Source organism: Micropterus salmoides, unplaced genomic scaffold (assembly GCF_014851395.1).
Source record: "Micropterus salmoides isolate LMB-PRFRI ecotype aquatic unplaced genomic scaffold, ASM1485139v1 Ms_hic_scaffold_9, whole genome shotgun sequence".
NCBI classification, from domain to species: Eukaryota; Metazoa; Chordata; class Actinopteri; order Centrarchiformes; family Centrarchidae; genus Micropterus; species Micropterus salmoides.
In genome coordinates this window covers 20,681,985-20,693,754 of record NW_024044681.1, presented here as the reverse complement: position 1 = coordinate 20,693,754, position 11,770 = coordinate 20,681,985, and the positions used below count along the sequence as shown (strand labels likewise).

Here is an 11,770-nt window from a genome sequence, read left to right as displayed (position 1 = left end):
GGGGGCCTAAATGAACTGCCAAACTGCTATGGGGGACTTGTAAGACAGAAATCTTTAAAAAGAATGGTCAAAATTCAATCGGCAGAGACGAAATATCCCGACTTTTAGTCCCTAGTCTTGGTGAGACTCCAAAAACACTGGATCCTACATTACCCGCAATGAAACTGATGTCAGTGTCTCTAGACCCTCCATGCCTGTTAGCCTAAATGTTTGTCCTTTCAAACCGTTTGTAACTTTTTTCACTCTACAAATAGAAGTCTTCAAGCCCAAAGCAAGGTAATCATGATGACATAACGTAGGTTATTTTTTTTCAGACTGTTAAAAACTCTCTACCAAACCACAGAAAACGTTATACAAATATTTTTACAGGCTGAGTATAGTCCACGTGACATACAAACTGATCTTTATGTGTAAAAAAGTTTGAGTGTCCCTTTAAATTATGCCATAATATGCTTTATTATTCTTAAAAGACAACATGTTTGCATAAATTACACATCTCTACCAACTATTTTTATGCATTTTATCAATTTTATACATATGTGGGACAAAATCAACTTTTAAAAGCCACTCTCAAGTCTAAATGTAGAATACTAAACCTTTTTTTTATAGGAACCACCAAGTACTTGTTTCTTTCTTCTTGTTTTTTTAAGTGTGAGAAAATCTCAAGTCACTAGAACCTAGGTTAAGTCAGTTCTTTAGTAATTTTCTTATCAGTGCAATATGGACCAAGGGAAAATGTCAGCTGCTATTTCGTAACTCCTGAGGTGTAGCCTGCCCGTCTGAATCTTTACTATGTTCATTACCTGAGGGCACAGATCTCAGATAGCAGCAACCACAGCCAACCACACATTTAAACTTTAGGTGTGCGTCATCAGCACGTGCAACACAGCCCAGATACCAATGCGAGCAGGTATGCACATATGCACTACCACTATCATTACAGCTGGTGTAAAACCTGCTTTCTATCCCTTTTCCTCCTACACATAAATAATACTATCCTCATAATCTGACTGAATTGCCAAAAATTATAGATGTGAGTGGCGATTCAAGCTAAAACAATACATGATAATTCAAATAATTCACCAAATTGGCTTGTGATCAACAGTGTTTTCATTCTACATCATTACAAATAGAAGAAGAATATGCCTCTGCAGTTATTTAATCTCATCATCTCATCACACCTGGATTATTGCAACAGCGTTTTCACTTGTTTAACCCAAAAATCTACTGATCGACTCCAGACTGTCCAGAACTCAGCTGCCAGGCTGATCACATCACCCCTATTTTAGCTTCATTACACTGGCTCCCAGTATGTTTTAGAATTGACTTTAAAATTTTATTGATCACTTTTAAAGCTCTTCATGGCCTCTCGCCTTGTTATATTTCTGAACTTTTAGTCCCATACACACCAGCACGTACCTTGAGATCCTCGGGCAGAGGTCTGTTGTCTGTTCCAGAGTCTCGACTGAAAACTAAAGGGGACAGAGCAGACCCGAGGCTCTGGAGCAGCCTGCCCGAGGAAATCAGGTCGGCTGAGTCAATGAACTCTTTTAAGTCCCCGATTTTATTTGACTTTATTTTATCCCTTTTATTTTATTCTATTTTACTTATTTTATATTTATCTTAAATGTGTATTTTAGTCTTTTCAATGTTTTCTTGCTTTTATCTTGTATTGTCTTTTGGGTTTTATTGTCTTTACACTTGTTAAAGCACATTGTAACTTGTTTTTTAAAAGTGCTCTACAAATAAAGATTATTATTATTATTATTATTTAAAGCATATTTGTTTAGTTCCTTCGTGTTTTCCACCTTAAATGTTCCATTTATAGTGTCTATTTATCACTTGATCCATACCTCTGACAATACCTATCGATTTATCCACATATCCCAGTTCGTTTTAACTCCACTCCATCCATTCATCCATCCATCAGACAGCTTTGGTTGTACTGTTTGTACAAGGGGGATTAGCAGTAAGGCCTGAGATGAGACGAGATGGAGATTACGACAGAGATAATGGTGTTTGGATTTAGAGTCAGTCAGAGGGAATTCAAAGCTGCAGCTTTAATCAAAGGTGCGACATGTTCTCTCTGATCTGATTTAAGAGAATGACTTACCACAGGTTTAGAACAGAGCAGCTGACCACATTGGAAGTAACCAATAACATGAACAAATAAATTGAAATGAGAGTGGTTTCTTTGCTCATAATTACACAGACAGAAGCCACAGACTGTCACTTGCAACTTCCTTCGCAGTTAATCTTATAAAGAAGCACTTCATGTCATTGACTTTCCACAAAGTGACGAGCCCCTGTCTGCTCATTGTAATTATTCTCAGTTATAAATCCATTATATCCTCTGTATCTTTGGTATAGCACTTTGCTGCTATATGATGTGTGGTCACAACAGAAATAAATCCATTATAAGCTTTGGCTTCTGGACATTGACATACAGTAGAGGACTGGATAATATGAAATTCTAAATTCTGCCAGACATAACTATTAGGCTATATATATTTTCTGTACTTTAATCTTCTTCTTTGTTTTGAAATACTGTATAGTTTTACCTCATCTGAACTCTACACATTATTCATATTAGATATTCTTATAATGAAAATATTCTCACAACAAATAGATATATGCCCCCTGTGATGAGGAACACCAAACAGACATATTTGGCATCAAGGTGTCACAAGCGAAAGAAAGAATGAATTAAATAGGTTGCTGATCGATTTAAATATTGCTATCAAGTGAAAAAAGCGTAGTCTATATCTGAAATGTAAACACATTTTTGACAATATCCAATGTGTTTTTTAAAGGAATTCATTACCAGAAGAGTTGAGCAAATTTTCTCCATACATGACCATGAATTGAGAACATGACAATCATCAAAACAAGAATGTTTTCACACAACTGCAGGGTTACACTCTGGATAATTCATAGGTCTATACAGTGTAAAGTTAAAATATAAAACTTAATTGAACTGTATCAACCTATTGCAACCTAATTCTCTCATCTAGAATTATCATTAGCTATAACCATTATCCATTAACAGAGTTTGCCACTATTCCATTTGTATCAAGATTAACTCAGTTTTGAAGCCTTAACCTCCTTTTACAAACTGGCCTTTCACAAACCGACCAGGAGAAACTTTCAACTTTTATTTATCTGGATTTAAACATGGACTGTGTGCAGGAGCCGAGTCTTGCCCGAATTAGGGCCGTGTGAGGTCCCTATTGAAACAGTAAAGATTATTAATCATTTGCGACTGATCAACGAGTTACATTTTGGAGCAATAACACCATCTATTGATGTGCATAATCGTAATAAACACCTCTACCATTTGTTATGACAGTTGTTGCAGGATTTATTCCAATTTGCTTTTTACATGACGGAATTTAGTTATTTATCTAATAGTCCAAATATTTCACAAATCAGTGATAAATCACATTTTCTTCATCATGGCCATGGACGTCCACACATTCGCAACAGGCTGATAAACCCATATTTAGTTTTTAAAAAAGAAAAAAAAAGCAGCTCATATAACTTCCAAAAATATGAATATCGACCATGTGTGCTGTGCGGTGGCTATATTCACATAGCTGCTGCAATGTAACCTAGAAGAATTAATCATGTGTGAATTTACAAACATATTGTGTCGAATCTGCCGTGCTGGTTCACAGTCAGTAGAGGAAGATGGCGGTCCCTACAAAACAGTAAGTTGCAAACATGCTAAGGTGTGATTAACATTAAATGAAAACTGTTTCTCTTGGTTGTTGTTGTAATTATAAGCTTGATAAATACCTTTGTCGGTTTTTGTATTACAGCTCAGGGTATTTGTAAAAAAAATCAGTGGCTGTTCTTGCTGATAGTAAACGATGTGCTAACGTAATGCTAACCGCGCTAATACATCAGCTAAGCTAGTTAACGTTTCCAAAATACTGCTTCAAAATTTCACCTTTTCCTACCTGCCATATATTTATCAGCTACCTCTTTTTTACCAGAAAGACTGCTGCTGAGTTCACTGTCAGGGAGAGTTAACGTTAAAGTAATTACACTTCAATAGCTAACGTTAGTGATTCCAACTGCAGTTAATTTGGTAGGTTTCGCATTGCTTTTGGACGTGTTTTGTTTCTTTTTGAGGTGCAGGACGTATTGCACTATGAAAAAGTATGCATAACCTTGTGTTTGCAAAAAGGCACATGTCTCATAAAAAATTAATGTCCGTTAAACGTCTATGATTAACTTCATAACTTAACGTTAGCTCTTTGCAAATTTCTGACAAACAGTATTTGGCATGTATAACGTTAGTGCTTTGATACATAACAGGTTATTGTGCTGTCTAGTTTAGGGATAAACTCTATTAATACCAGCTTTTAAAAAGCTGGAGAAAGATCTGTAATCCTCACTCTTACCGAACTACATAACATTACAGTATTTGATATTGCACATACGTAGTTGTATGCCATATCATACATATCTATATGTAACTCACCAAGAATGACCCTTACCATTAACCTGGTTATGTATTTTGGACTGTGTAAATTTGAATTTGCACCTTAATCACATGTTTCAATTTGATATTTAACTGCTGCACAACAGCATCCCTTTGGAAAGATAAAGGTCTATTTTATCTTTTCGTATCTAGATAGATAGGCATGGGCCTAGTCAAAATAAAGTTGAAAACACAAATGCAAAGCCTTGTTTTTGTCCCAGTAGAGTTACCACTTTTCCAAATGAATTACAGCTTGAAAGTCGAAGTGAAAGTTTTATATGTGAAATGTATTTACAGATTACTGTGTCCTACAGGACATGGTTTAAGAAGCTTTCTGATTGTCCACAGGTACGGGCTGATCTTGTCACAGAAGAAAGGAGCATCGAAGACAGCAATCCTGCAGAAACCCTCAGTGTTCGGGGATGACTCAGATGATGAGGTGGGTAAAACCTTGGATTTGTTATAAGCAGTGTGTCTCTTGTCATTCACCAAACATGGCATATCTATGTGATTAATTATTTTCACTGTTATAGAAACAAAAATAGATTTCTGAAAACAAACACATCCTGGTATCGTTTGAGATTATGATATTTACTAAATATGTTGTATTCCTCAGACCTCAGTTGGGGAGAGTCTGCAGAGGGAAGCTGTTAAAAAGAAGATGATGAAGCAGGTGAGAGGGGGAAAAAACGTTGCAACTTAATGCTATAAAATGTTTTACCTTTCTCACTCTCCTATGATTTACATTTCTCTGGTGTTTGATGTCTTTTTCTGTCTAAAGACACGTTTGGAGATGCAGAAGGCCCTGGAAGAGGACAGCACAGTATATGACTATGATGCTGTGTACGATGACATTCAAAACCAGCGACTAGAGAGCAACAAAGCAATTCTGCGAGGCACTGACAAAAAGGTAATCTCACTTATGTTGAACACTTGTATAGATGCATTTGTCAACACTGGGACTTAAGAGCAATGTAATGGTTAATAAGACTGTCAATGAGGGCCCTGCATTGGCCAGCATGCACTAATGCTAATACACTAATGCTAAAATGTGTTGGAGCAAGACATTGTGATCCCCTGTGCTGTGGTGCTGTTGTTTGGCCAATACTGAGTTCTGACATCCTACTGGTGAAGAAACCGCAAAGTGTGAGCAAGAAAGTCCTCATGAACATTAACCTAATACATTTTCTTTTGTCTGTGTCTCTTTATTACAGCCAAAGTATATCCACCAATTAATGAAAGCTGTTGAAGATCGAAAGAAAGAACAAGAACGAAGGGAAGAGAGGAAGATCCAGAAGGAAAGAGAGGCAGAGGGAGAGAAGTTCGCCGATAAAGAGGCTTACGTCACCTCCGCCTACAAGCAGAAACTGCAGGAGCAGAAGGAGGAGCAGGAGAGAGAGAACAGAGAGGCAGTGATGGAAGGTTAGACTCATACTTTACAATAGGGCAGACCCCGAATAGTCGAAGATTTGATACTTCGATGGGCGGCGCCTGATTCGATATGGGGGTGCTCAACGTCTGATTTTACATAGAACTACCAGTTTCCTCCCAATAGGTTAATATACAGCCTATTACAATATACATTTCACCATTTAATGCTGTAAATAAAAAAATTAGAAAAGGAAAAAAAGCTTTCAATAAATGTTTTTAAAGTGTGTGAATAAATCCAAAATTGTATCCAAAATCTAACCCTGGGTCATCAGTGCACATGTGTAGGTGTAGCGTGTAGGTATAGTGGCAGTGGAGGAACACTTGCTGAAGAGACGGAGCCCCAGCTTCACTGGTGTTGTGCCGAGTTGTCCGCACCTCGCGGGACTTTTGGATAATTTATCACCATTGATGAACAGAGACTGAAGCTCTGCAGCTTCTCAAGATTAAAGCAGAGCTACTGTGTGTAACCCCCCCCCAATCGCTGTGTGCAAAAAAACACACCTGATTCAACTATCAGTCGACTAGGCAGGACTTCACGATTCTGCTTCGACTATGGAAATCCTTAGTCGGGGGCAGCCCTACTTTACAACTAGTTTTAGGCTGCAGACTGACATTTTGTAAGTGACATGGTGATACTTTGAACTCCAGAAGTTTCAAACAAACATATGAAAGCAGCTTAAATCAGATTTTCCCAAAGCAACTTTTGGTAACCCCTAAGCAATGTGGATATTGTAAAAACAATTTGAAAATAGCCTCATGGTCAGATATTTTATTGAAAGCAGAAAAGTTCGGGAACTTCGTTGGATTAAAGTTTGCCAATGTGTTGTGGAGAAGTATAACCTTCCATAGGGCACACAAAGCATGACATGAATATATAGACTGAAAATGTTTTGGAAAATAGGCCACTTTATCTAAAACAGTGTAAATAACTTGTTTGAATTATTTTTGTTTTCCTTAGCTGCTTTGGACGTGAAGAAACAAAAAGACCTGAGCGGTTTCTACCGGCACCTGCTGAATCAGACAGTGGGAGAGGAGGCAATACCAGATCGCTCAGCAAACAAGTCAGTCATATCGCTGTAGTACTTGCTCATCCATAAACACAGCAAGCACACATATTTATAAGAAATATTCTGAGCCTTTAATTGGATCTCTATTCCTGCTTCCACAGAACTCAAACCTCAAAGGTTTCAAAAGATGCAGAGAGGACTTCCCCTGTTCCCTCATCTACATCCCATGATAATATCCCAAGTTCATGCAGCGACAGTGAGGAGGGGCATGAGCAAAAGTCTGGGTTTAGTAAGCCTGCGGCTGGCTCTACACACTCAAAACGTCAATACAGACAGAGGTCGCCTTCATCAGGGAGCGGAGAGGAAAAGGAGAGAGAGAGGGAGAGAGACAGACATAAGAAGAGCCACAGAGACAGAGGGAGGGACAGAGATAGAGACAGAGACCGAAACAGGGGAAGGGATGACAGATATGACAGAGGAAGAAGAGACGACAGGGATAGAAGGAAAGACAGAGACAGAGACCGAGGGAGAGAAGATGACAGAAGCAGAGGCAAGGGGGAGACAGAGAGGGAAGACAGGCACGGAAAGAGGGAGAGGAGCCCTAAAGAGAGAGAGCGGGATAAGAATGGGGACAGAGAGAAGAGGAGGAATTCAGATGAAGACAAGCGAAAGGACAAAGATCTAGAAGAGGAGAAGGAGAGGAGGAAGGCACCAGGGAAGGAGATGGCGGTGAAGAGTGAAGAGAAAGATCCAGAAAACAAGGAATCAGTCGGAGAACCAAAAATGGGAAAAGAGAGACAGGAAGGCACGGAGAAAGAGGAATCGGAAGAGAAGGCAAACAAGTTTGCTAAGCGCAGCACAGATCAGACTGTGAGCTCGGCGAGAGATAGGTACATGGCCAGACAGATGGCACGCTCGGCCTGTAAGACCTATATAGAGAAGGAGGAGGACTGAGAGCTGTCCAGCACACGCCGCAAGCATCCCTGAACTGGACACAGCCTTTATCTCAATTTAGAGGAAATGGCTAATGTTTTTTATGTTTTTCCTTTTTTTTTTTTTTTTTTTTTTTTCAACAAATCCCATGAAAATAATAAAACCAACAATGAATTAGTTTTTTCTTCTAGCAATAATTTATGATATCCCTACCCTGTTACCCCATTAGTTCCTACTGAAGATATAAATAAAATAAAAAAAAACTGGTCACAGATAAGAAGTTTCTTTTCAAAGTTCAATCACTTCCTTAAATAGCACTGTAGTTTTCAGCACATGTTCCCCAATCAGGAATAAATAGTACATTTGTTGGGGACTATTTTCAGTCATAAATAAACATTTGGTACACTAGTGAGTATTTACAGTACTAGGACAGTGTCTGTGGAATAACTATAGTGCCCATGATCGTTGTAATGAATTAACATGTCACCCAGTGCAACAGTGAGGCGCATGTGTTTTAAGCTTTTGAACAATAGAGTAGGACGGAGGAATAATCAGGGGTTATCAGGCTTTGGCTACATAGACGGGATCAATTATTTGTTTTAGAGCTTTCATGGGTTTTGTTGATAATAAAAATATTGAATATTGCCAGCCATACCCTGTAATCTCTGGCTCCACCATACACTGCAATGGACAAATTTGAACAGCAGAGTATGCTCATGGTCTTTAGTGACAAGAGGGAGACCTGGATGATACATTCATTTTTGTTTTCTTTTTTTGAATAGGATTTTTGATTTATTATTGTGAAAGAACACTGACATGTAAATATGAGAGGCTCTTGTAACACCACTTGCAGGAATGAGTGTAAATATGAAATTTTATCTTATTGTTTAATTCTGAAGATGGATGAGAATGTAATGACGGAAATGACGCATGAGCAGGTGATGTTGCAGTCAGTGATAAGATAATAAAATAATTTCTTGTCCAGTGTATTCTGTTGCTTCCTGTTTGTTCTACAGTCATATGAAATTTGATGTCAAAATGTGGACAAGAATTAAGATTTCAGCTGATGATTCAGAAGGGAATGTTTATTCCACAAGGATAATTGAATCACAGAAACTTGTTACTGCTTTGGAGGTTTTGCACAGGAAGATACCAATTCTAACAAAAGGAGAATTTGATTGCTGGAGTCTTCTCTTGTGGGTTTCCTGTGATCTTGTGTCAGCTCTGGTCTACATGTACATGGAGACGATGAACCACTGAAACAAAAGAATAGGTGGTTTTGTGGAATTGTTAGTCTCCTTAATACTTTTAATAGCTTATTTCTGCTTGCAGTTCTGTATTATGAGTATGTTTTACAAATAATACATACTTGGGGGGGGGTATTTTCAATGCAGGACTATTTATGTTTACTTCAGTAGATGATTTTTTGAAAAGCAAAGAAGAATCCATAAGTGGAGTTTAGTGGAAGTAGACTCCTCCCAGGTCATGTGGATTCCTCAATCTGATGAACTGTTGTTGAAAACCTCACAAATTAAACATAAGCTTAAAACACACACACTTGAAAACAGAAATACTTATATATAAGATATAATATTGTGCACTGTTCAAATCTTATTATCAGTGGTATATTTGAGTTTGCTCTGAAACTATTTTCTGTAGAATAGATTTGGGGATTCAAAGTGGATTTAGTTCTGAAGTTCTACTGCCTCTCTTCATTCAGAACAAATAAATGATACGGTACGGTAAAACAATGTTGTTTTAAAAGTGATCTTTTTATATACAGTCTATGAAAGTGAGGCGATTGGTGGTTGCCAAGTCACTCATTTGACACTTTGTTCAGGCGTAACATGAGAGTGATGAAGCTCTCCAAGATGACTGATGAGAAACCTGAATACCGGAACATCATCAGCCTCACCATGCCAGTATCCGTGTTTGTTCCTGGCACAGACACGCGGAGAAAGTACTCCAGTTACAATTGAGAATATAAAGCATGGTTCCCCTTCTTGTATTGGTACAAGCTTTTTAAATTGATGAATAGTGTCACAGCCTCAATTGACTCATCGCTAAGCCCCGCCCCCTTAGTTACTGTTGCTAAGTCCGACTGTCGGCGCTGCCACTGTCTATTACTGCACTCCCAGGAGAAATATTGTTAAATTAGTTGGAAAAAGCGATCTCAGAAAGAAGACAGTTTTGCAGTTGCATTATAAATTTGAAGGTTGTATTCAGACTAACTCAAACAGACGTGAACAAAATGAAAGATAGAAGCTAAAGCCTACTGATCACACTACAAGTGAACCACCGCATCCCCCGAAGAATGAGCAAAAAGACAACGATATGAACGACAATGTAGTGTATAATATATGTGCATTTGACGCATAACAGTTTAAAATAGCACTGTAGCAGCTGGACAGAGGGTCAGTGACCTCTTAAGGGGAGAGCAGTGATTAGTGGTTATGTAGGGACTGAACCCTTCTATAGAATTTGACCTCTGACCCCTTGTTTTGTTACCTCAGAATAGCACTGTACCCTTATATGGGTTGGAGCAGACTCAAAACCTTCCATGGTACCTAACAGATACCTACACATATCCTATATAAGCTATGTTTACAGAGAGACAGAGTGGTCATCGTGCTGGGTCACTCTCCAAGCTGCTGCAGAGCTTGTAATTGATGCTGAACTCCTTGATGTAATAAACCTTTATGATCAAGAACAGTGTCAAGCGGATTTCTTCTCAACACATCATCGCAGTATTATTGTTCGGACACCACAACAACAACAACAACAACACTGTTCCTGTAAAGCTGGGCATGCCTCTATTCATTATTACATTCATTAAAAGCAGAACAGTAGGGATTTATTGCGTTACATTCAGTAGGAAGTTAGCTGGCGTTAGCTAACTAACATTACATTAGGAACAATCCACAGTCGACATTTTTCTGGATTTGTTTTAGGTTTTGGAAAGAGAATAATAATAATTGTGCTTCTCCTTTGGATGAGGGTAACTATGACCTGGATGACTGAGAATCTTCATAGACAATCGTACTTCTCATTTCAACCTCTCTGGGTAATGTACTGTAATTATTACAAGTAGAGGAACAGCATTTGACCATATCTTAAAAAAAATACAGCCAAAAAAAGCTAGAAAACTTCTTTTTACATTAGAGTCAATGGAGCGCAGCCATGAAAGTGTCGGACCGCAGTTAGAGCGAGTCCTATACTGCGCTGTGCCTTCTGGAGCTCAGACTCATTTAGGGGTCCTCTACTCTTATTCAAATCAAAGCGATGAAAGAGATTCTGCAAGAAAGATTAAACTACTACTAAAGCTTTTTAAACATGTATGCATGTTTTTTATTATTAACTGCATATCATATTCCTGTTGACAATTTTGAAAGAGGTGTCTAGGGTAAATAAAACTCAGAACTTTGATGAATTAGTTGAAATATGTCTTCATTGTGCAAATGTTTATTAATTATTTATATTTTGCTGCATACCTTGTATTCATCAGTCTTCTCCCAGAGAGTGGAGAATTCAAGTAATCATCATCCTTTGGTTGGTCTTAGCACGATAAGGACGTCTCAGTAAAAGCAGATGAAATTTAACAATTGAATCAGAATATTGTGATTTCATTTTGACAAAGTATGGTGAAAAGGAGAAAAACCAGGTTAAACATTTTGGCCACAGCTATCATGCTTCCTGCAGGTATCCAAACCAAAGCCGTTGCAGGTCCCTGTGAATGGCAGACACAGAGAAACTCAAATCCCCAAAGTAGCTTAACATGAATTAGTAAAAACAGAAACAATTAAAAAAACTGTGATTGACTGATATCCGAAACACAAGCTGATGAACGAGAGGAGAGAGAAAGATTAAAAGAAAGAAAACAATAACCCTGATCAGTGTAGCGGTTGAACAT

General features: G+C 38.2%; 1 protein-coding gene across 1 annotated transcript; it reads left to right on the top strand.

Annotated features, from left to right (window-relative positions):
- The first annotated feature begins 3,571 nt into the window (after nucleotides 1-3,571).
- nsrp1 (nuclear speckle splicing regulatory protein 1) lies at nucleotides 3,572-8,847 on the top strand. The gene is made up of 7 exons (XM_038709259.1): nucleotides 3,572-3,710; nucleotides 4,838-4,928; nucleotides 5,106-5,162; nucleotides 5,271-5,399; nucleotides 5,704-5,911; nucleotides 6,879-6,981; nucleotides 7,089-8,847. The coding sequence occupies exons 1-7, from the start codon at nucleotides 3,691-3,693 to the stop codon at nucleotides 7,879-7,881; spliced, it is 1,401 nt and encodes a 466-aa protein (XP_038565187.1). The 5' UTR covers nucleotides 3,572-3,690; the 3' UTR covers nucleotides 7,882-8,847.
- The last annotated feature ends 2,923 nt before the right edge of the window (nucleotides 8,848-11,770 follow it).

What these genes read in the sequence shown, in the direction of transcription:
- nsrp1 (XM_038709259.1), top strand. Translation starts at nt 3,691, where the DNA reads ATGGCGGTCCCTACAAAACA. An exon ending in ATGGCGGTCCCTACAAAACA is followed by an intron (nt 3,711 to 4,837) that starts GTAAGTTGCAAA and finishes GATTGTCCACAG; the next exon opens with GTACGGGCTGATCTTGTCAC. An exon ending in CAGAGAGGCAGTGATGGAAG is followed by an intron (nt 5,912 to 6,878) that starts GTTAGACTCATA and finishes TGTTTTCCTTAG; the next exon opens with CTGCTTTGGACGTGAAGAAA.